This window comes from Temnothorax longispinosus, chromosome 4, assembly GCF_030848805.1.
Source record: "Temnothorax longispinosus isolate EJ_2023e chromosome 4, Tlon_JGU_v1, whole genome shotgun sequence".
NCBI lineage: Eukaryota > Metazoa > Arthropoda > Insecta > Hymenoptera > Formicidae > Temnothorax > Temnothorax longispinosus.
This window is the reverse complement of record NC_092361.1, coordinates 22,397,163-22,423,867: the sequence shown is the minus strand read 5'-3', so window position 1 is coordinate 22,423,867 and position 26,705 is coordinate 22,397,163. Positions and strand designations below refer to the sequence as shown.

General features: G+C 34.3%; 1 protein-coding gene across 7 annotated transcripts in view; it reads left to right on the top strand.

Annotated features, from left to right (window-relative positions):
• Positions 1-21,702, top strand: part of LOC139811413 (cholecystokinin receptor type A) — a 36,948-nt gene extending 15,246 nt beyond the window's left edge. For 5 of the 7 annotated variants that reach the window (XM_071775708.1, XM_071775710.1, XM_071775707.1 and 2 more), the window contains 8 exons: positions 5,310-5,424; positions 12,696-12,893; positions 14,550-14,735; positions 15,164-15,339; positions 16,029-16,259; positions 16,862-17,106; positions 17,625-17,755; positions 19,551-21,702. In XM_071775708.1, the coding sequence (XP_071631809.1) occupies positions 5,310-5,424; positions 12,696-12,893; positions 14,550-14,735; positions 15,164-15,339; positions 16,029-16,259; positions 16,862-17,106; positions 17,625-17,755; positions 19,551-19,588 (1,320 nt within the window). In that variant the 3' untranslated portion in view covers positions 19,589-21,702. The remainder of the gene's footprint in view (positions 1-5,309; positions 5,425-12,695; positions 12,894-14,549; positions 14,736-15,163; positions 15,340-16,028; positions 16,260-16,861; positions 17,107-17,624; positions 17,756-19,550) is intronic. The other 2 variants (XM_071775712.1, XM_071775711.1) reach the window with 2 other exon arrangements.
• Positions 21,703-26,705: the final 5,003 nt, after the last annotated feature.

The window sequence follows — 26,705 nt, the reverse complement described above, 5'->3', positions numbered from 1 at the left end:
GCGATTTAAACCCCAATGAGTTCGCGTATTCATATAAATCGCGAATAGTACCGCCCGTTCATCGTTAGTACGGCCTTTTTTTTTGTTCTCCATCACATGTATCACACGCCGAGCACAGACTCCTCGAGTTCCAAGAGAGTACATGCCAAATCGTCATCAAAAATAATATATAGTGACTGAATCTCATATAACACCGACTTTATTTATACGTGCGTTACGTGAATGTGTTCTTGACATCACAGGAGAAAAATGGTAACGTACATCAAAATTAGAGCCGACGTCACGATCCTGCACGGATTTGCAGATCTAGAAAATGGAAATAATGAAAATTGAACTGCATCTTACGTTATAGCTGAATTAGAGTTCTGCATTTGCACGTCTTTTTTACGCGCCATTTCGCGTACAAACGAGACTTTTTTTATATTGAGCTGCGATGTATGAAAAATGTATCTCGCGCATATTGATTCACAGCTGCAAACTTTTTTTTTCGATACGTTATTTGTACGGCAAAATGTCAAAGTTGAGATTGCTTAAACGCTACGTTAGTGTTTCTATCAATCAAACATGATCGATGCCGTACTCCGACTCAATACTCCATTCATCTGGCCACTTTTTCAACTTCCTATTTGTTCAATATACCCGAGACCACTAAATCAATATGTAGCAATTATTTTTATAACGCAATTTTTATAGCCATAACAATTTCGGGAATAAAAGTGACTATACCCGCGCGTTATACATTTCTTTTATCACTCTCGTATCTTTTAGAAATATCAATTTATTCAAGAGTTTGTTCATGCTCAATGGATTATTATGCATTTTTTAGAGAAAAAAAAACAGAAACTGGATTGTGTGTGCTTAGAGATTTGAAAACATCGTAATAATAAATAAAAGTTGATAGAATGCATTAGTATTCATCTATTATTGAAAGTCGAAAGCTGATTTTTAGCCGGATTGCATAATCTACGAGTTTACGTCGAAAATTTAAATCAAGATCTCTGGCACATGATTCAATTTAATCTATCTCACTTCATCGATTTCACCGTCGTTGGCGAAGTAAAGCTCCGAGGTCTGTCTCTGACAGAGAGTCGGCAATTGAAAAGACCGAAAACTATTTCGCGTGTTGGGGTCAGTTAACAATTAACTGCCAAAGGTGACAAGTGTATGACATTTCCACGATCGTGTTCATCGTAACGAAAGCGGAAAGTAATTGAAATAAAATTGAAAAATAACTGTCGTGGGATTTATATAAACAAGAGAGACGTGTTATTTGCGATGTTACTATAGAAGGCTAGAGTTTTCTATGTAACCGCAGCACACTGGATACTGTATATCCTGATGCTGATAACATTAATCGGAGATGTAAGACTCTTGAAAACGGAGTCCACGGACGAGATAAGCGCAATGGTATATATTCTTTATAGTTACAACGCGAATCTTGTCGATAAATGGTAAATCTAGGATAATCCCACGCGTTTCGTATATTCTAATCTTCTAATAAATTTTGAGATACATATTTTTGCTCTAGTAATTGCCGACTGAAATAGCTTCTCTGCGTAGGACGGGATAATTCTATTTGTTTACGCTTATAATAGCAGGCAGTTTGATTTATACATTTCTAAATAAATTGTTTATATGTATTGTGTATATGAATTTAAAAAACTCGAAAAACTTTTCGTCAACAAAAATTCTTGTCATATTGATCGTGCTTTAAATCTAACGCTGTTATTTAAAACAATTATAATATTTGCATCCTATTCTTGTGTTTTTTTCCACTAATATGATACATTTATAAATACAAGAAATGAAAGTAAATTTTAAATAAACTTTCTTTTATTTTGCTTTTATTTTTACGTGAGAAAAACATGCATACTTTTATCTCAAATTAACTGCGTTTTCTCGAGTAAGTCATACTAGATCTTTTAAGGTGATTTTCATTATAGCAGAAATGAAATAGACACCTTCTGTGTAAGGAACTTTCAATGGACTCTTCGCTCGTAAAAAAAGCTGTATAAATATTTTTTTGCGGATGGAAACACAAGTATGCACTCCGATTTCGATGCTAGAACGCTGTGTGCAAATTCAGTGCTCCCACATTTCTTTTACTTTACGACTGCGCCTGGTTCGATCAGAAATCCCGAGGCATGCAGAGAGAGAGAGAGAGAGAGAGAGAGAGAGAGAGAGAGAGAGAGAGAGAGAAAGAGAGAATAAAACTTTTTTTTTTGTCAAATAATCTCAATTATAATCATTTATTTTGTGATGAACTCACGGGAAATAGGACGCACAGATTCTCCTTGCGCTGAACAAAAATCAATTAACGCTGTCAAATAGATTGGGTTTCGGGTAGTCCATTTCATTACTATACTTCATTCAATTGCGATTCTTTTAACGAAAACTTTTGCTCACTTGTGAATAAAACTATATGTTTGCCAATCAAATTAGGGAGTTAGCAATTTATATTTATTAAAATATTTTATAAATTGTTGGTGCGCAACAGTTATAATATACAATATAATTTTTCAAGCTAAAAGCGCGGTATATACATATGTATATCGTCTGATTATGTGCCGTCAGAATAAACTTAACTTTAGTAACGGTGCTAAAAATATTCATTCATCGTTTTATAAAGTATGCCGATACATATACGATAAAAATACGAGATGTAAAAGAACGAATCTACGAAAGAAGAATCGAAATGTTGAACGCGTGGTACATTTTGCGTGACAATCCTTCGAATAGAGCGACGAAACTTGGATATTTCGAGATGAAACTCTTGTATGCGAGATAGGCCGAGAAATTGTAACGCGTTGGGGAAAGGCTGTTACTTACACGACATTTGACGAGGTAAAGAACTATTCCGTCCGATAAGAATCTTTTATTCTACTCTACAATTATTTGCATTTTAAGTTAATTAATACTGGCTAGTTCTGTGCTGTTTACATAATTTGCGAAAGTAAACATTCTTCCGTAACATGGCAAAGTTGAAAAACGAGGATATATCCACCATTCGCTGCACGACATTTTCAAATATGTACAACATAGAAGAAGAACGAATTTCTTCTATAAATAAATTATAGCTAAAAGTGTCCACGGAATTCATAAAATTTTCACGTCATTTTGTAACATTTCTCTGAATCTCGCTTTTAAAAAAACATAACTATGCGTTTACATGGAATTAAAATGTAACAGGAGCACTGCTGAAACTTGTTGGAAAATCATAATTTCTGTTTTACGACCAGCCTCCCTTGCGCGTTTTGAACGCACTGACTGTAATGTGAAACAACAACTCATGTTTCGCAAACGCGGACAGAATTATGACATCCGCGCCTATTACATCATTTTTGAGACTATTTCTCACTTATGTTTCCTGTATAAAGGGAGATAGCCCGCGTGACATCATCGATACAAGCTGTAATAGTCATCGCGATGAAATAACTCGTATCTACGTTTCGAGATACTCACTGTTTTTATCGGCAGCTTTGATTAACCGAAACCATTAAATCGCGTATCGAGTATAAACATTCTAGTGTATCGCTGTTATCGTTTCGTTCGCATAAAAGCCGTCATATTTCATTTCGATTAAGTGTTAGATTTGCTCTAAAATATTTTTCAAAGTTGCAAATAAGTAAAAGTGCACATTACAGAGTCAAATCATATTTTTAGAAATATTCAGTTAAAATTTGTTATTAAGTTTGCTCTTTAAAATGACATATTAAAATTAAAATGTGCGATACGCGTATCGAATTATATATGACACCTTGCAAAGATCAAACTTTATACAAACGACTAAGAAACTTAAATATTCTTCTAGCAAGAAATTTGTAATTGTTCCATTTAAACGTTATAACTGACTACTTGAAAGCAGTTATTAAACTTGTGACTTTTCAACTTTCCGCCTGGTAGAATAGCCGGACCGCAAAACGCGAGGAATAAAAGTTTGGCGAGAAGCCATTAGTATAAAGCGCAGTCGTAGTAATGGTGTTTCGTGTGTATATTGATATTACTTCCATAGCTCTTGTGTTTTAATCCGTTAATGTATAATGTAATAGTACGAGAGTCAAAAAGAGGTAAAAAGCACTTTAATATATTGTACGTTTCTTTGTTAACATTTTTATCGCATTTTCCCTGATTCAAAGAATAACATGATTACGTTCATAAAAAAATATTAGGCAAAAGTACATGAATTTACAATAATTACAATCGCTAACAATGTTTAGATAAATAATTATTTCAGACGTGTTATTGTTTTCTTTTGAATTGTACATACTATATTTTTATAAAAATATCAATTTTTAATTTTTATATATTAACAATTTCACACGGTATTTAGCTCAAACACAAACACGTCAAAAACATAACTTGACAAGTACCGCTCGGAGTGAAAGCTGAGCTTCCTAATGTAATTTAAAGTCACAATTGCGTAATAACAGAGTTGCTTGAGTATACAGCTATTACAGTACTCGTTTACACATTGGTTTACACAATAGTTTTGTTTTACTTCTCTGTCTTCGTCTCCTCTCTTTATCTATTTACTTTTAGAGATATCTTTGTATTTATCTTTCTATTTTAATTCTTTTTTACAAGCTATTACATGTCCAGATACAAAGTAGTCCAGTAGAAAAACCTCCGCATTGTTAAAATTACACCAGTTAACGTCGAATAAAAGAAAAATAAGAATTAGGAAAGGCTATCAGAAAAAACTTCAGTTTAATTAAAACTAGTCCGTCTTATTACGAGACAGAAAAAATTTAATTTGGAGAACAAAAATTATTTATCGCGTTATGTGTTACATCGATTTTCGTGTACGATAAACATAATATAAATAAAAAAGTGCATATATACGTAATATATAACAATTATTTAAAAATATACAAACAACTCTCGAACTCTTCGGATCTACAAGCAAAATAAAAAATTTCCAGCGTCCAATTCACCGTGTCGCTGAAAGCCACTTTCTTGTTGTTTACTGATGATCGATCGACCTGAACTCGAAACCATTTTTATTTGTAGCCTCACTACTAGTCGGGAGAGTGCACGAATGAAGAAACGATAAGGTCATTTATTTCCACGATACTTTGGTCTAAGATGTTTAAACGTCTTGTACAGTGGCTCTTGTGCTTCGTCAAAATAAAAGCCAGAGAAATAAATTTTCCGATAAATTACTGGCTGTGTTTTGATCATTCTGCAAGCGCAACTGTCCGTTTACTCTTTAGGTAGTTTGTGCAACGATATTTCTATATCGTCAATGATTCTTATTTTTCGCGAACTAGAAACGGTAATTAACAATATTACTGCCCAACCTGTTTCAGGCTGTATCGGATCTTCTGCTCGGTGTGTTCTGCATGCCCTTCACTCTCCTGGGTCAGATTCTCAAGAATTTCGTTTTCGGTCTCATGATGTGCAAGCTGATACCGTATTTTCAAGGTAAGCATTGGCTCAGCGTTTTTGGGATAACATAAAAATTGGATATTATTGGAAATGGACGTAAAAATTTTGCCCCATCATCCTATCATTGTAATAAGGATAAAAGAAATTTTCGTGAATCCCCGTGCGTATACAACGTCGTGGAAATCAGAAAAATGTTATTTATCGCTTATTCTATAAGAAAAGCTAAAATACAATGTATTAAGTAAAGGATTACGAAGTAAATGAAGATAATTGTTTTTAATTAGTAACTTAAAATCTTGTCAACGGCTGTTCTCTCTCCAACAACCTGTTAAAGTAAAAGTCAAAGATTTCTGCTCTAAGAAATGTATTAAATCGCTATTTTGTTAATTTAATGGTGAAAAGCACTAAATTGCTAATCTGTTAATTTACTTGACAAGCGGATAATTGTTTATCCAAGATTTATCTCATATTCGTTATCGAAAATTCAGCTATAACAGCTACTATGACATATTTTCCAGTATTTGTTTCTTTTCAAAAAATTTTTAAAAGAAGAGTATTTTGATAAATATTACAAAAAATTAAACAGCACAATAAATTAATATTGCCAAATAAATTTTCTGTTTTATCATATTTAATTTTTCGCAAATTTATACATTTATAAATTTCGCAAATATAAATTTCATTTTTATTGATAAACAAAATACATATGTATGCATATATACATAAATGCTTGGTTATCAATAAAAATCTTATTAACTTTCATGTTAGCATTTCCGGAATTTTTAGTCGCATTTATGTACGTGAAGTCTAGTTAATTTTGTCAAATTCATAACTTTATTATGCATAAATATTAGCATAAATGTAGCGATTCTGGTGTAATTACGAGCATTTTCTCATATAGAAAAATGTACATTTTATAGAATATAATACGTCAGTAAATCAATAATCTAACTAATCTACTTTTTATTAAAAATACAATTATGTTTTTGTGTCATATTTATCGCGTTTAATTGTACTTACAAAAACTTTATAAAGAAATATTAGATGGATTTCATATACCATGTATATTATGTATAAATAAAAATCATAAAATAAAAAATAAAGATAAAGTAAATGCGTTAGAGTAAATGGCCAGCAAATTTAAGTTAATTTCTGCGCTCGTGTAAATTAACACGCGGAATGGACTACTCGTTGTTCGAGATGGTCTCAATCTGTGGCGATGATTGTATCGATCGTGCGAGCATCACGCCGTTATCATGGATGAAATTGAATACACCTGCCACAAAACAGATAAACTTGTGTATCCCTGTGTATCCCAATTTAATTTTCGATTTAGTTTTCCGCGGATAGCTCGTTTTCTTTGGTAATTGGTTTGGTTTAATTCGCGGAGGTGACCGCGCGAGAAAAATCGGAAGATTCGCTTCTGTAATTTGTTTGCACCTTTCTCTTCCTTTCTGTTTCTATCGGAGGGAGAGAAACATTGATAGTGATATCAAGTGCAGGTTAAGACTGTACATTTTACACCGCGCGTAATTTCTGTTTTATATCTTCGAAAGTTTCTCGAGACTCTTCGGTATTTAATTAAGAAGCGCAATTGCTCAGATGATCACGCGGTAGAACTCACCGATTTGTCATTTACTTGTAAAATTAAATACGTTTGGTAAGTGAATCTAATTTCTCTTTGTCCAAGTTTTATTTTTCACTAAATAAATTTAATTTTTAAAAAGCCCCTTATTTCACAAAAAGAAATTCAGCGACGCAAGAAGGTCGTGATTTTATAAATTGCCCAGCATATAATAAAATTTATTTTTCTGATATTAAATTACATACATGTACGCTACGCATAATACGTAAAGACTTCTATGTAATTTCTATGTAAATAGGAATTGTGTTTTATATAGATTAAGAGATTGCAAACATTTATTATTACATTCATCATTTGTCTCTTTCGCTTCAATATCCATCGTGATCTAAATTCGTCGTTCCTCGACGTTCTCAGAGACATAAATCTTCATCGACATTGAATTTCCGCCTGAAAGTATGGCAATGTACATAGATACATGGTACTTTGATAAGTCAGTTGTCAAGGTACGCGTGGTTCGCCAAATGGTTAGCCAAAGCTCTTACGGAAATCGCTTCTACTATATGCAATTTTAAGATCGCATATCAAAAGGAAAAGAGGGTAATGTTAGGGGAATGCTAAAATGCGACACCATTAGAGAAATATTCTTGAAAGCGTCCACCGTGCTTTGTTACTCTCGACGACGCCTAATGACATTTCCGAATAATGGCGCATGGGGTACCTACTAATGAATTTCTTGAAAAATTGAGTTCTAGTCTAGTAAAATCAGAGACAATTAAATTATTTACGCCCATATAAGTTATTCGTTATTCGTTATTTATTAAATAAATTATATAAGTATAATGAATAATAAATATTATTATATATAAATTATACGCGTTATTTACGTAAATATAATTTATTCTTAAATGCGCACGCTTAATGTGTGTGTATATGTGATTTAAATCTATTTAATATTGTAGAACATAAATGGCGCGCTCAAGCCACTGGATAGATCTCTGATGTGACGATCAATCTGCTACCAACGCGATACTGAAAGAGCTTGTTCCTGTCACGCGTGATATATTTGCTAAGCGAACAGCAAATTACCATTGCGCGATGAATGCACGAGTAACTGCAGTGATCTAATGCTAATTTTCTAGGTTACTATATAACGCATAATAGTAAATACATATCTATAATAATTTCTAGATTCTCTGTTGTGTGATAATATAATTTACCTATGAGGTAACTAATTACTAATAGCAATTTATCAAAAAACACATAATAAATATTGTAATTTATAAATAGTTTTCTTGCTTTCAAGAAATGTTTTTATTTGTAAAAACATGAACGTTGATGTACCTGTACAAATCTCAGCAGTAGCAATTTTTTTTTATAAAAGACAGGCATTAAGATATTGGTTTATTTCACACATAGTTCACTCTCCGGAGTATTGTATATTTGAAACTAATATAATAATAAATAAACGCGCGATATATGTATCGATTATTTAAATATTTAAATATTTCCACATATCGGTTGATTATAATAATACACTATTCTCAATTAGTGTCTGCATAATGCATATAATTTAATTTATTTACATAATAACGAGAGGAATTTGACATATACAAAATATCCTCGAAATTCATTAAATCTTAGCAGTCCCATCTCGTATATATATTTTGAGAGAGACAAAGATTTATATTTCTTATCTATATATTATTCTGTATTACCAGATACCGGATTAGTAAATCTCGTTGAATATTACTCCTGCGTATTAAAGAGCCTGGCAACAGGATATTGTGGAATTATCCTGTTCCACGAGAATAACTAATGCGCGCCGGTGGACTCGAAGTCGAATTCCCGTTGCGGGGAGAATATCGCCCCAAAAGAGACCATTCCGGCGTACGCATATTATAACAGTCGCGCGTTCGCGTTCGCGGAATTTAAACACACCACCGATGATCGTTCTCATAAAAATCGCGCCTTGAATGTTCCCCGATAAAGAAAAACGATCGTGCGTACTTCGAACTTTTATTGCGCTCGTGAGTATCTCGGGGATACTTCTTCAAGTGCATATAACGCGCTATTAAGTCTTACGCTTTTACGCTCTTGATCCGCCGATATATGCAAATGGAGTCAGACGTGGGATAAACGAATGAAATGTCCGATGAAATGTCCAGTATTGTTTGTTTGAATTTCGTCAATATTTTTTAACTGCCGCTTGCTTTTTATATCGCTCCGCTCTGATCTTTTGGTGTACACGGGATTTTGAAATCATATACGATACTATCGCAGTTGTAAAACTGTATATTGCAAATCGTAACTTTTCGTACATGTAGGTAATGCTAACTTAAGCGTTAGGTGTTAGGTACAACGCGAACGTATTGGGCGAATAAAAGAAAGAATCAAAAGTATAAAAAAAATTTCGTATATATCACTATTTTATCACGGAATTTTGTTCCCGCGGATTTTCTACTTTTTTCAATGGATTGTTCACAAAGCATGAAAATCGTGGATTTTCGAGGCCACACAGACACACGCATATGTAGGATAATTTTCTTTTCAACGAAAACCTGCTTGAAATTGAAATTACATGAACGTTTTTCGTCGTGTTTGTAGACGTTCCTTTTCTCAAGACATTTTTATTATCACGGCGTAAGCGTATAGGATGTAATCGTTATTTACCCTCCATTGTCGCGGATTATACCGGCGGTGGCCCAGTCTCGGAACGACCCGAATTCGTAACGTCCCGCTTCTCACTCGTATAAAACAGAGCTCGGTTTTAACGGCGACCTTTTACGAATAAAGTAATATAAGTACAGAAGGCTTACGTATAACGAAACCGTTCGTGAAGGATTTCCATATACGTGTACTATTTTCACGTAATGAACGAGCTCCGTGCCACGGCCGTATTAATTCGTACATTAATAATGTCGATTAATATGCGTCGGTAACACGAAATCCAGACATCTTTATGCAAATTTTTGTAAGAACGTGATCGGCTTGGCTGAAACAATAGGCATTACCGCATGTTTCACAATGCATTGCAATGTTATTGCAATATTTATTACGACGTTCTGTAAAAAGGTATAACAAGTGCCGTAATTTCTATCACTGTGTGCCCCGTTGCGGCGATGAAAGTAGCAGCACGTGTTCTGCGGCGATGTTATTCTAACAAAAAAAGAAAATTATAATTTAAGATAACTTTGTCGCGCTGCGTTTTCTTTCCGGCTTGGAAACGGAGGTATGACGTGAACGGAACCAGTGGCAAAGGTCACAAGCGTACTAGGATGAATAGATGCACTTTTCGCTCATCTTGCTGTATGAAAGCTTATGGTAAAGTATATTCAGGAAGAGCAGCGGAAATTTATGGGACATATCGGTACTCTGGAGTGATGCTCAAAAGGACCACGTCTTTCTCGATTTAGCCAGCCAGTATGTTCTTCGTCGATCTCACGTAGCGTACATTTTCCCGCAATTTATATCAATAAAGACAAAAATGATGAAGAATTTTTAGCTTCTTGTGATATATAAACAAAATTAGCGACTCTATAGATAACTTTGTGCGAGATACAAAGGATAGTCTAAAAAATTTTAAAGCAAAAACCGTGTAACTATTAATTACAACGTCTAAATGCAATAAAATTTTAATTTAAGTAATAAAATAAACGATACATTGAGTAATGCTCAAGAAACAGTTAATATCCACGATCGAAGATTTATGTTCTTAATCTTTTAAAGTAACAAAAATACTAGTTCTACTTCTATTTAAAGTAGATAATCCATAAAGGGAGGTTCCTTTTTGAAAGAACAATTAACCCAAAGGGTAAACGAGTACTACGAGTTAATTTCGTTAACTTTTCGACTGTCGCTACTCTGCTATGCAAATTATTTTCCGGACAAATTCCTTACATCCTCTGTTCTTTCAAAGTGCATAATTAATTTTTTTGGCATAATTAAGGCAAATTACCTCACAATATAATCACGCCTCTGTTTATCTACCTTTTCATAAGACATAGTAAAATTTTTTCCTAATTTGACAGTGTAAAAAGTAGGAAATAATTTTTCATAAAGTTCCAAGTAATTAAAAATGTCATAATTAAAGACGTAGTAACGGGAAATGCTTGAATGAGAATCACAATTATTCAAGTGATTGAATGAATAATTCCCAATTGAATAAAACCGTGTACAATCGACTGTGTCGATCGAATGGAAAATTTTTATATCAAGGGAGATAATTTGTACTTTCTTGAAAGTCGATACGATTCTTGAAATTAAAAGTAATTACAACGTGGTAAATTGCGCATTTTTAAAATTAAAAATAATGACAACGTGGGTAGATTGTGATCATCCCAAGCAGCAGACAATGTTTTTTAAATGTTTTTTAAATATTTATTTTTTATTAATTATACATTGTACAATTTATTGTAAAAATAATATTTATTTAACGTTTATTAAATATTTATTTTACATTGATTATATTTATTTGAAATAATAATTTAGAGAAAATATTTATTTAACATTTATTTAATATATTTATTTAGCGAAAATGTCAAATGTGTATACCACAAAAAAAAGAAAGGCTTTCACGAACTACATTTCAAAAAGCGAAATAAAGCAAATAACAAAACTGTATACTTAATTCTTTAATTCTATATAAAATTTTGATTTAACTTTGAAATGTATTTACACTAACTTATAAAAAGTTGGAAAGTTATGATAGAAGATAACTTTCTTCGATATTTCTGCTAAGAATAAGCTAATTCCAAATTCACCAAAGAATCTGTTAAAAAAAGTAATGCGCCAGAAATAGAGCACTCTGTATGATTGTAAGCGGTTAAATTTCAATTTAATATTTAGTATTTTCGATTTTATTCTTTTACACAATAGTGCTACCCACTTTCGTGACGTTGCGTAACAATCGGACTAAATTACGATAAATGAATAATGCATTTTCCAATCAGGTGAAGGATATTCGATAAAATTCCCGTATTCCCATCCCGATAAGGATATTTCCTGTTAATAACCTTGACATAAAATATTAAGTAGGTCGCGGCCGCGAAAGAATTTCGTAATTGGATTCGAGGTCACCGAGAACGTTTTTCATAAAGTTTCTCTTTTCCTCCATCTGTGTACGCTGTACGTTGTGGAAATTGTTTGGTAACATTTTTAAGTCGAAACTTCTCCATTCGCGGCTCTTGTATGACCGATAGGCGAAAAGAAAGTGGACTGTAGTAAAAGCGCTCCTCTGCAGGAGTGCATGTCACGTGCGTTCATTTTTTGCAACGTACACCGCTGGGCCAGATAGTTAGCTCCAATCCACCGGTTCTATTATTGAATGTCGTACTCCTTTCCATCATCGAAAATTGATATTTTTTGCTAACGATTGAATGTGTTCTCACTGCAGTTAGTTCGACGGTGTCCTACATCGAAAGGAAATGGAAAATATATTTCTTTTTCTTTCCTATATATATTCCAAGACCATTAAAATCGATGTATTTTTAATTTCAAGCTGAACGGTATGAATCAAAGTGTATATTACAAATCGATCGGGGGCTGTCAATACTTTATATCACGCAAAGCCGTATTAATTTTTTGCTGCCCGAGATAGACGGACTATCAAGTTTTACAAAAAAACGGCAATGCTAAAAATATAAAAGTTCTGTATCTACAAAAGCAGACGATAAATTTGCGCGATGGAACGCGATGCGATTTAAATGTGATACACTTTTTCCAGCTGTATCAGTGTCGGTGGGTGTCTGGACGCTGGTTGCCATTTCGCTCGAGCGCTACTTTGCAATTTGCCGGCCATTAAAATCTAGACGATGGCAAACACAGTTTCACGCTTACAAAATGATTGCTGTTGTGTGGACTCTCAGTCTCACATGGAACGCGCCGATCCTCGTCGTGTCCCAATTAAAGAGCTTAAGCGGAGGTAAGAGAATGTTGACATTATAAATATTGCCCCGTATTTTAAAATAAATACTGATAAGCAAACAACTGTCAAATAAATAATGAGCAACTAAATAATTTCACGTTTTGTAATTGACAAGTCGGGAACTGAAGATTATATTAATTTATTTTCCTGATCTGTTTTTCATATTAATTATTATTCGCGAATAGCTATCAACCAATTGAAGTAATTCGAATAAATGTATTTTAATGTCGCATTTGCAATATTTGTTGCATTTTTATTTGTTACAATCGTTTGCCAGATTGAAACCGGAGTTTTTACGCCGTGCTGACATTTTCATCTCAATTCAATATTCCGACATCCACCCTTCCTCTGAGAATTTCATTCACCAGTATAGGTAGCTTATGCATATACATAATATCCACCTACTGGCATATTGAATTTTCAGCAATATTAAACATCTATTCTAAAATATTCTAAAAGAAATTAGGCCGTTTACAGGATAAAATTCTGTTATAGTACATTCTTTTCGATTAGAACAAGAAACGTTTTCAATTCAGTATTTAAAATAAAATAACGAACAATAAGTTATTAATACTAGCAATTTGTTTTATATTACATATTGATTGATCATATTTATTTAATATTGGTCACTATTCAAAATTTATTTATTACGCAGAAATCTAATATTGAATTATAGAATATTGCTCTTTGAAAGTAAGAAATCCAATCAATATAAAGCCCGCTTATTATTATTACTTTTTAACACAATTTAATTAACCGAATACGTAATAGAATACGTATATAACCATGGTTATGAAGGCAGCAATGTCGATATTTACAATACACTGTGAAATGCTTGGAATACTAATCAGTAATCACGCTTGCTTTGATGTTTCTCGAACTTGATATTGAGATATTGAAAGTCAATTGCCTAACAATATCAATATGATCGATACCATATGTAATTTACTCAACTCGATATTGAAGCAATAAAAGTCAGTTGCACAACAACATCGACATATTACCGATTAAGTGTATATATATATATATATATATATATATATATATATATATATAAAAGGGTTATATTGGATATAACAAGACTTACATTATTAATGTTTCGATGAGTATAAATCTCGCGTATAACTTTATCACGGTAAAAAAAAATCACGTAATTTTTTATTTGTTAATAAAGTTTACAAATTGAGAAGAAGCAAACATCTAATTTTAATTAACGGCTACATCCGAGCTTTCCGCGTGAAAACACTGAGAAAAAAATTGTTAATCCCAAGAAATATTTAGTTCGATACGCGTTCAACTAAACATTTCAGTTAGTTAACTAAATATTAATTATTTCAACAATTTATTTAGTTTCTTTAATCAAGAATTAATTAATTCAACTAATGTTTAGTTAAGTAACTAAAATATTTAGTTGAACGTATCGGACTAAATATTTCTTAAGATTAATACATTTTTTTTAGTGAAGAAATACGCGGGATTAGATCTTTCCCTATTTAACTACCGCCTGGTCGTTCTCCACCGGGAAAATGTAAAAGATGGAAATTTAGAAGCGGCAATACGATCTCTTCCTTCCTGGTTATAACAGGATTCCACGCGTTTTACGGGCGAGCATATACGGTTGACAAACTTTTTCGCACTACGCGACAATTTTAGGAAGGCATAAGTGTCGCGAGAATTGGCCAAGCGTCGGCACCGAAAGGGCGTACAATCTCTTCCTGGACGGTACGCTGCTCCTGATACCGTTGCTGCTCATGAGTCTGGCTTACTCGCTGATAGCGATAAAACTTTGGCGCGGTCTGAAGCTCGAGATACGACAGTCATCGACGTGTACCAGAAGACGTAAGTGAAGTGTCGCTTCGATATACGGGACGTAGATGTGACAGTACCAATTTTCGCGTCGAATCCTGCTGCGTCAGCATCACGAACGCCTTGGAAAAATATTTCCTAAAGCTGCTGCTACGTCAGTCTCATTTTATTTACGCTGATTTTGCTGCAAAATCTATTGGGCGGAGTTTACAAGAGTTTACACATCAACAAAATTACGTAACGTTACAGTAACGTTAATTTATTGATATCCATTTGCTAATAGCTGGTTGAATAACAAATTTATGAATTACGCGCATTTTGTTTTCTGTCAATATATTGAGTAAATAAAAAATATATATACTCTCTTGGATATTAAAATTAAATGATACGAAATATGCATATACATTCTTTTTCAGACAGTCTGTATTAAGCACGAAGGTTATAAACATTATGAATTACAGTCGGAAGAACGGAATCTAACGCAACGTTTCGGGGTTCAAATTACAACAACAATAATGATCGAGATGCAAGAACGACGATGGTATTTGATTCTTGCGGCCCGACTTCGAGATCGCGGCGGGGCTTTTCGTCTTCCTCGAGGCACTTCCAAGGCGCTTCTCAAGGTGTACCATCTAGGGTGAGGAAATACTGAGCAAACATCACCTTGAAATAGGAATTCAGATTATCGAGATCTATGTTATGCAAACCGAGGAAACCAAAAGTCGAATGCATTAATTGTTTAAATTATTTAATCTATAATATTACTCTCTCTTAACTCTGCAGTCGTAACATTGGACTTGTATAAAACCCAGAAGTCTAAGTGATAAATTGTAGAATCGAAAAACATTGATAAAATTATCTTTTTACTATTTTTTATATAACACATAAATATTTTAATAAATACTTCAAATTCAACATATTATACAATTAACATTATTTAATTATATTATATATTTTTTTTATTGCAAAGCTTAATATAGTTAAAATGCGTGACATTTAATAAATATATAAAAACATATTTGTATTAATAATATTGTAATTATTCTCGAAATTAATACTGAATGCTATTACTTTCATTACCACTTTATTAATACACAACAAGACCGCGGTTCGACTGTAATTTACGGGGGTGATCAGTGTGCATTAACTTCCCTCGACTAATTGAGATTTCACGAGCCAATAAAACGGCCCGCGGCTAGACGTCAAGATAAATTTGCGCAATTAGAATGGCGAATTAAATTGTCTGTCGTCTCGAGAATATTCGCCGGCAGCACGTGTAACGGTTAACCGAGACATCGCGTTTCTCTTCCTTCCTTTCCAAAAAAGAAGGTGCGGTTACCACGGACGGTCGTCTCCAGGGTGCTTACCGGCAAGTGTCACAGTACAGATTTGTCCCAGGCATCCCGGATTCAGATACGAGCGAACGGAAGTGGCTGCTTAAGGCGAGACGCGAAGGATATCGCGAACGAGGATCAACAAGACTTACCCTGTCCGCTCACCAGGCAACACGTGATACGCAGTAATTACATGGGGAAGAGCATCGAGGCGAAGAAGAAGGTATGCACGGGAGGCTGATTTATCGAATTGGATTGCATTCCCGGCAGGGGGCAGGGAGCGAACACCCATTTCCGTATCGAAAATTTAATGCAGGATCACGTGTGCGCCTTCGCATGCATATAAAGCGCGCATTGTAAGTTCCCTCATAGCGTTCGGCGGCGTTTCTCGTTTCTAGGAAATCGTGGGATCTGGAGCAGGCGTCGGAAAAAACGCGTTGCCTAGCGGTGCACGCCAGGCCGCCGTGATGTTTATCAGCGCTTCGTGGCTGTATTAACCTTTTATTATCCACTTGGTGCGCGGCTCGCTGCCAAACAATCATATATTCCTACTTTGCAAATACGACCCTAATAGTTTCCATACAGTTGCACGTAAGACGATTTAATCCCGCGTACCGCGCGCGCACACACATGGACGTTGGTCATGCCATGCTTGCTTGCTTGAGGGAACCGACAATCGCGGTAATACCGGAATACACCCCGAGACAGTGTCACGCTTATCTTCCCAGCATGTATCCCGGTCAGAAACAACATTTATACCCGAGACAAGTGACTGTATACTTGTCGCGCGTCCATTAAAGCGCGGCTACCGCTGGTGTGTTGCAGGTGATCAGAATGCTCTTCGTGATAGTCCTCGAGTTTTTCGTGTGCTGGGCGCCGTTGCACGTGATCAATACGTGGTACCTGTTCGCGCCCGAACTGGTGTACTCGGTCGTCGGTAGCACCGGCATTAGCCTGGTGCAGCTGCTAGCCTACGTCTCGAGCTGCTGCAATCCCATCACGTACTGTTTCATGAACAGAAAATTTCGCCAGGCGTTCCTCGGCCTCTTCGAATGTCACCGCTGTTGGAGGTAAAATCTAGAATATCTAGATGAAAACGTGTGCGTACATGTTCACTCGGTTACAGCAATTTAAAGGAGTTATCACAACGTAAGGCGAAGCTTTGCTGTGCAAATCTGTCCTCTTTACGAGTTGTACTCAGTTGGCTGACGGCGCGCGGGATTAATTTCATGAAAGATACGTCGAGAAGTACCCGCGACCGGATAGAAAGACTTGCAATTACGTAACAGCAATTTTCGCCTTAAGCCCCAAACTTGCTAACGCGCTTCGCTCCGCTTTCTTAGACAAAAATCGTAAAGTGGCGAAGTTTGTTCTGCAAAATGCACCTAAATATATAGAGAACGGACTTAAAATTATGAAATACAAAAGTATGCGCATTAAAGTCTTAACGCTTTACCAACTTTGCTGCGAAATATTTTTAAAAGCCTTTCGACGAAAGGGGAGAATTTATTAACTCAATTGTAAAATTTATGGGAAAAGTCGCATAAATTAACATCCAGTACAAACGTTCGCGTGCGTTTTATTTTAGGGTAGGTTGCAGACACAGCGACATCGCAATGGCGACCACCGGGCATGCCGGGCAAGTTGGCAATAACAGCGAGTTAAGTGTAAACGACTCGACAGTGTATCTAGGCAAAGCGTCTCTCGTCGCCAGATCAGGTATCGTCGCCCTGCAAAATTGATCATTTTATTATCGTCATATTATATTCCCAGACCCGGTTGCAACACTAACCCAAATGTGCAAGATTCCATTATGATAGCATGATATTACACGATACCATGTATATAACAGCCAGGATTACCTACATCAAATTATCATAGTATTACGCGATGTCGTAATATTCAAGATTTTCTCATTTTACTATGTGATATTTTAGAAGATTTCTTACTTATTTTAAATTAATATCGGTTAAATTTTATTCATGCCTGAACAAAAATATGTATAAAGCAGACGTTTTCCTTTCGTTTAGCCTGATTAATAGCTCCCTATTACTAAAGTACAAACGCGTGATCGATAATGGTCCGCCGCGGACATCCGCTGGTTCCTCTGTGGCATACGTTAGAGTTCCCGCGATGTAATTTCCACGATACCGGTTTACATTAACCATGTACATATATACCATACGTTTTCCTAAACTTCTGAATGAGCAATTAGTCTTGCTCTAATTCCTACTCGTCTGCTTACTTATTGTATCTACCTCGTGCGAAAATGTTCTCAGATAGTAAAGTGGGCAATAAAATAAAAAATGCAACATTTAATACTACTTAATACTTAATACTACTTTAACAGATTGTTCATGAATAATACAAAAATGTAAAAGCAGTATTTAAATATACATAGTATTTCTATAAAGCTGATATTTTAAATTGACGTACTGAATTAATAATTAATTTTTGGAATTTAGATTTTTATGTTGCAAAATATAAATTAAAGTGAGAAAAGTAGCGTGACATACAAAATTTAACTAACATTTGTGATGCTTTACGATCGATTGTTCGTACTTAACAAATGTTTCTATAGAAGAGTGTGACGAGAAATTTGGCTTTTGAAATATTGCATGACTATATCTAATGGTGAATAGATTTGGCAACTTAGAATCGTGAATTAACGTGGCGTTACTAAAAAAATGAAAAAGTCTTTGCTGACAATAAAAGAATCTGGTAGTAATTTTTAATAACTACGAATTTAGATGCAGCCACATAAGTTCGAATATTATCATATATAACTGTCGTGATAGTTGATATGTCACTTAAGCGGATTGTACGTGATGTAATGGACAGTGATGATTGAATTTCATGGAAACTATAAGCACTGCTTATCCCGAGACACTTCTATTCGAAACTTCGTGGAGATAATACCACATGATTCTCTATCTCTCTTTCTCTCTCTGTCGATGAATAAATGCATTGTCCCATTCTCATTCTCGAAAATCCACCTAGTATGCATTTCGCCATAATCTTTATTTTATTTGTGTAAAATATTAACTCGTATAAAAGTGTATGTGTATGTGTGTGTGGAGAAATAGTATTTACTTTCACGAGTGGTTTCCATTAAAGCTGTAAAAATCCGGATAATTTAAAATCCGAATTATCTGAAATAATTATTATGCGATTATAAAAAAAGATCCAAGTGTGAATCTTAATTTCTAAAATCAAATCTATGCAGATTTACGAATTTACGAATTCTGGCAAATAAAAATCTTACAAATATATATCTTCATCGTATATCGATAAAGAGTAAAAAAATGCAGAATATTTCTTATCGTTTGATATATGTCCCAAATTATCGCTCGCATAAATCCGCGAGCTTATCGCGCGAAATAAATCCGTTAAGAGTTGGATTATCCAAATATATATCTGAGCGCGAGTAAACGAATAATTATCTCGGATTATTTGGATATCCGCAAAATCCGGGCAGCATTCGTCTCTTCACGATAAAGAAATATTATTTCAGAGGTGGTGCGGTTGCTGGAGGAGGAAGATCGCGTCTAGTGTAAGTCGTGCGGATTATGCGACGTGGCGGCGCGACCGAATGTATCTCTGTTCCAACCCCGCGAGAAGGAGGACTTTTTTCTGAAAATATCCTGGCGGCCACCCGTCGACAGGATCGCTTGTCGCGCAGACGGCAAGGAACCCGCGCATGCCGGCCCGTCTCATTGCTCATCGAGATCTTCCTGCGTGGACAATCTCAACTTCCTTTACGGTTGACTGAAGTGAAACGTTGACGTGATTCCCAATGTTCTGTGACGTATGTATGTTTGGCCTAACAGAAACTTCAGATCTCATTTTTTAATAGTTTCAGTTAGTTCATAAAAATCAGAACGCATCTGTATTAAGAAAAAAAAAACGCGTTGCGTCTTTTCGAATTCGCGTCGAAAGTTATTTTTATATTCTGCGTCGAATTGAATCGTTCCGTGCGGCTAACAATTTAAAAAATTAGCATTTTTGTACACATTAATCGATGAATAATGAATAAAGAAATTCGTCTTACAGACATGTTAATAATTCTATACGTGTAAAAAAAAAATTAATTTATCAAATGTGTTATATATACCTTAGCAAACTTGTAAAATCGTTCAAATTATTACTTGTCAGTAGATCGTTAATTATAATGAATCAATATATATATATCCGTAACAACGATAATCTATTCCAAAGTGATAGACGCAAATATATTTAAAATTGTATTTTTGCATCGCAATTTTTTCTTATCTTATCCCTTAAGTATGATGATAATACGATAACGCTACAAATATTCGCGATATCGTAAAAAAATGCCGTTTTCAGAAAATTAATAATTAAGCTAATTTTACGAGATAATGTATGTCTTATACGTTTGCATTAAAAAAAAAATAACAAAACGCTTTGGGCACTTTCGCAGGCGAGCTCTTAAACTCGGAGCCGTAAAATATATATTTATCCAGTAAACACAGTTTTATGCGCGAAAGCACAAACACAGTTATGCCATTTCTGCTTAACGCTTGCTCATTTATGTTACTTACGCCAATTTCGAGAGATGATTTTATATTTCATGTTCGCGCGTAACCAGATTACTAGATATTTTACATTTATTGCAATTCCAGCATAGACGACGTTTAATTCAATTTCCATGGGTTTCCCGGCGAAAACGGCATAATTTTGCATTCCGAGAAATGCTTTGGCGCGTGGCGTTCAAGAATTTTTGATAAGGTGCATTACTCAACGTAATTCATATAGAAATATGCCGCATGATATGTAGTTCCCATATCTTTCATCGTGCATATCTTTGATACACCTGTTGCATACGATTCATGGATCTGTCAGAGAATAACCCTTAAATGATAGCATGAAGTATACGACCACATTACTTGGTCGCATGACGCATCAAAGCTGTACTCGCTGCTCTCTCATATTTATATGATGATACTTCAATGCATTACTGTTTATTGTTCCTGTAATGCAGGCGTTTCTCGTGCAAATCCATATTGTATTGATTCCATGAATCGTAGCGTTCTAAAATGTACTTCACTTCTATTAAATTTATCGCTATTATGCTTCAACGTACGTTTTAAAATATATTAACAAAATATTGTATAGTAAAAAATATTTCGTTATCTAAATATCAGATTTCGTTAAATTTACGAAATGGTAAGGAATGTATTAGAGATAAGAGACAAATTTTTAAACGATGCATTCATCGAATAACTGTGTTTGCTTCGATACATTTTTAAATCAATTTTATATAATGTTTTAACTGTAACATATGTTATTTACTTATCAAAAGGATTTAGAAAGATTTATCGTATCTTATAAGTACGTTTCTTTACAAAGCTACCGCGTGCGCTCGTTACATTACATATAAGAGAATAAAGAATACTGCGTAAATTATATAATTACATAAGATAAACGTCGCAGCTCAGCAGCATTATAAAATAATTATTCGCCCAAAAATGCAGATTACATTGTAAGTAATAAAATAAACCCCACGACGTTCTACATTCCTCTGAAATATTTAAGAAACATTCGAAAGTTCTTCTTGCGAAATGTGTTACGAAATAAAATAAGATTTGATCGACTTTACAGATAGACACTGTGCAGAGATGTTTAATAAACTTTTTTCAACACAATTCTGCAGTCTGGATTATTTTTTGATCAAGCATTCTTCTTCGCTCTCTCCTGATTTTATTATTAGACATGTCCTTCAGTTCTCCAACTTTTCTTACGACGACGACGCTAAAGAAGTGTTTCATTTTATTGCTTGTGCGAGTTGATTTCTAGGTATGGAAAAAGTTTCCGCACTTCCGAATGGATTTTAAATCAAAGAACAAGCTACAACTTTTACTTAATAAAAAGCTAACAATGTAAAGCGCATAATGGATGCGGAGTAATATTATAAACGTTTCATTAATGCTAATTTAAGTTAATCCTTAATTAATGCTAAGTTAATCCTAATTTAATTCTTTTAATTATATTTGAACATATTTTATTCCCTCATTAAATTTGGTCTGACAAGTAAATATTTAACGCTAGGCGTAAAGCAAATCAAAGCAAAATTAATTATAAAATATATACATATAATATAGCTTTCTTTTGTTGCGCAACTATCAAATACAGAGATATCTACAAATTATATTTGTTTGCATGCTTTTATCTAATTTTTAGTCCAAGTTGGTTTGTCAACCGTTATATGCTCGATGTTGTCTGTGGCGGTCAGCCGCCCGCCACAGGTGCGCGGCACGACAGCATGGGCTCGCGCGGCGAGATAGTTCAACGCGCGCCCGCTACGTGGCGCATCGTCGGAAAATTCTCTCGTAAGGAAGGGCGCATCGTCGGAAAATTCTCTCGACACCGATCCCTATATAAATGGATCTACTTAGCGAACATCAGGAAAAAATGTAGTAAAAGAGAGAATTCGACGGATTGATGCATTTGCGAAGAACAAATTGATCTTTTCTAGCGCTAGAAATGATGAACTTGTTTTTCGCAAATGCATCAATCCGCCGAATTCTCTCTTTTACTACATTTTTTCCTGATGTTCGCTGAGTAGATCCCTTTATATAGGGATCGGTGTCGAACCTTCCTTACGAGAGAATTTGCCGACGATGCGCCACGTAGCGGGCGCGCGTTGAACTATCTCGCCGCGCGAGCTTATGCTGTCGCTCGTGCCGCGCGTCCTCCGTGTTACTTAACGCACGCTTGTGGCGGACGGCTGACCGCCACATTATCAAAGGTTGTCACTAGAAAATTGGTTACAAACTGCAAAAGGGTTTTCGCATCGTGCGTTTGCCGGGGATATATCACGGAACGTAATATTTAACAGAATATAAAGTAAATTTTAAAAAAATTTACTGTCCTTTGTCATATCACTCGTCAAGATATGTATAATATGTACGTTCGATAAGTCAAGCAATCGTGGAAAGGATTTTTCAATTATTTTTTTCTCACGGAAAAGAATAAATGCTGAACTCTGAAAATTAATAAAAACTTTAATTGAAAATTTCTCAGTGGAATTTAATATCGAAGGATTCCCTCAATTTTTCCCTATACCGATCGTCAACTCTCTTTCTCTCTTTCTCTCTCTTTCTTTTTACTTCTCTCTCTCTCTCTCTCTCTCTCTTTTGGATTAATAATTTTTACTGAAAAGCTTGTGGTAAACTGGGTTATACATAAACGAGCATGATGAGGTCTTGTAAGCTCAGGGAACGCGATATTGCCCCATATGGGCTATTTGATCTCGTGTCTTATCGATCCATAAGGGATTTACTCCAACACGAGTATTAATCAGAGGCCGGTTTCACGAAGCAAAAACCCGAAAACTACATCACGTACCATATACGAGACATCGCGTGCATTTGTCGCTTTAATGATATCTAATTTTGTTCTTGTGACGAAAAGTTCCGCGAGAACAAGACGGAAATAAAGTTATTGAATAAATTAATTAACAAGACATGTGAGAGATAGCTCTCGTGTTACTTCCGCGGCTTTTTATGAGTTTCAAAAAGTTCGGCATGGTGTCTGATGCGTGATGCGAGTAATAAGACCTCTCGGGACATTATGCATAATGCATTACGGTTTTGCGATCGTGTTTCACGAACAGTTGTCGTTCCGAGGTCGTTACTGTTTATGAAAATTCTCTTTACTTCATGACAGGTTTAGTTCGATTGCATTAGCTGAAATTTCTTTTCTTGTGATATAAACTCTAAGTTCAGTAATCTCATAATCGAAACTCTCGAGACGCAAAATTGTACAAAGAACCTCTGCTCTTATTCATTATATTTTCTATCTGTTTTACCGTTCTTGAAAATGCTTCTGATTGACAAGATTAGGTTTTTTCGCCGTGCAATGAATCAAGAAAATCACATATTTTGTAACTTATATAATTTTATATCACATTTGTTTCTTTACGCGCTGCATAAAAATATACATAATTCCTAAAATCGATGTTATAAATTGAATACGTGTGATGAGATACGCACGTTTAGTTAATACATTTAATTAATTCCTGTCATCATCCCTTTTCTCTCATTACCTATTTCAGGTTATTTATGCGTATATAATTATAATTATATTATGACATTATGCGATATGTAAATTAGAAAGCTTGCCGATAAATTATTCGATTATCTAAAATTGGCTACAAGTACTGTTGTTTCTTGCAGAACTTGTCATACATTTTACATGAGAGTCGGAACAATAGAAAAACCACTTTAATTTGCATTTTGAATTAACGCTTGAAGTTAACTTGACCATTCAATAGTGTAAAACCAGATTTAATATCGCTACTATCAGACAGCCATTATTTAATCTGTCTTTAGGAAACATGTGCTTTATGCAGCTGCATCCCCGGTACGCCTTTAAATTTATATGACAGTCAATAGCAAATTGTTAACACAGTTTACAACCAATTAGTTATCGGAAAAAAATACTGTTTACTAAATATACTGTAAATTAACATAAATCACGGGCAGCAAACTCACTCATTACATATACATATACGTTTATATTTCGTATGTGTGATATGTATAGATATTATATATGATAATTAAAATTTAATTATTTCTCTAAAAGTATTGAAAGTTTACGATATTCTTCAATATTTACTTGTTTGCGCGTAGTTCAAAAATAATCAAATAAAATACAATGTCGTAATTTTAATGTAACATAATACAAAATTATTCCGTAAATGAAGAACACTAATGCTATAATTAGTTCACATTTTAGTTTAAAAATAATGGGACAGAGTGTCTCATTATCTATGCAAAACGAGCAGCTTAATCCTCTTTCCCGTTACCGACAAAAAATTTATCATTCGAACAGCAGGAAGGAAGAGGAAGTGCGCTAAAAAAGATTTCCTATCTGCGCGCATATATATCCTTGGAATTCTAAAGACGGTTTATATTGAGAGATAAAAATCACACACACACACACGCGCGCGCGCGCGTGCACGCGCTCACGGAAGAGCGTCTTCAATCCACCTCTTTTTTCGTATTACCTTATAATCGACTTCGGCTTACCCCTTCACGCTATGCTTTTAGAATTCACGTGCATTTTAAAAAAGGTTAAATTGCTGTCGGAAATAAGATAGTCCTTTTACAAAGTATCAACCCAAGTTTTCCAATGAGTTAATGGTATTACCTTTAAAAGCTGTGATTTCTTTATTGACAACCTAAAAGGAACAGTGAAATTTTTCGAACCTTTTACCATCAAATAGTCTATATATAATATTCTAAAATAAATGTTATTAGATATTAATTTCTAACATATTAAGTAAGTAATTGTAAGTTGATTTATTTATAAAGAAGAAAAAAATCAAGAAATATAGTAAGTTTTATTTTTGTGCAAAGATACATGCTTCTTGCATGTTAAAAAATTTAATTAATTGCGATATGTGTCGTTGACTCAACAGGTTTTTACACGTTCTGTTATTATAGTCAACAAAAAGAGTTTTATATTCTTTAAACACGATTTTTCTTTAACTCTGCATAATTATAAAGTATAATTATGAATAATAAATGATATAGAGTCTACTGGATTATTCAGAAAATGTCGTGCTGATGTAGAAACTTTGAGTTTATAGTTTCTCATTGAAAAGGTTAAGAAATTCTGAGAAGATAAGATTTCCAAATTGCGCGAAAGATAGCAAAAGATTGTGAAACAAAACGATGGATTATTGATTAGAGATACGTATAACAATATTGCCTTCGAGTGTCTTTAAAGGATCGAGAGTCTTTAAAGGATATTTCGATTAAGGCAATACGTTATTTTAGACTACGTCACTTAGATTTAAATTACTATGCAGACAATGTGCGAATCTGTTTTAAAACATCAAGATTCATCTGCTGTTACGGTGTTTCAGCCGGGCGTATCCGATGTATATATATCAAATTGATTTACTGCAAGCGAAGTGCTTTTTCCGACCTTGCGACTTGTACGGTAGATGTGGACAACCTTGATATCGATCGGCTTTAATTCAGCTATAGTACCCAAAGTAGAAAAGTAGCAAAGAAAATGCAAAGTATATATGTATATATATATATTTTTTTTGTGACCTGCAAAAATTTTTCAATAATCCCCTTTTTCAATAATCCACATTGCATATATATGTATATATATATATATATATATATCTTCAATAAATAATTTTTCAATAAGAAATTGCAATTTTCATTATAAAAGATTCTCAATAATAAAAAAACCCTGGGTTAAACTATAAAGTTTAAACTAATGATTTCTCAGTGATTGTTTAAAACCGTTCATTTATGCAAAATCTGAAGTATTTATCTGCATATGAATCAAATTCTGTATATTAACCACAATCCGAAATGATTTATTGCAATACATCCACTTTTACGTACAAATCAAGAAGTATTAATCCGTCGCTATAAACAGCGGCGTAACTTTATATATTAATTTCCGCTGTTTGATGTTAAATATTCACATACGTTAAATTAACGCAAGGCATTTATTAATTGCATGCAGGATAATCCATTTACGTGTTGTGCAAGTATCGACATAGAAAGATTGATTATACGTTGTCTACGTATAATATATTTTAATTATAAAATTAATTAACCAAACGTTTCGCGATATATATCCGTGATTTATTCAAGTTCTGATCGGATCGTTGAGT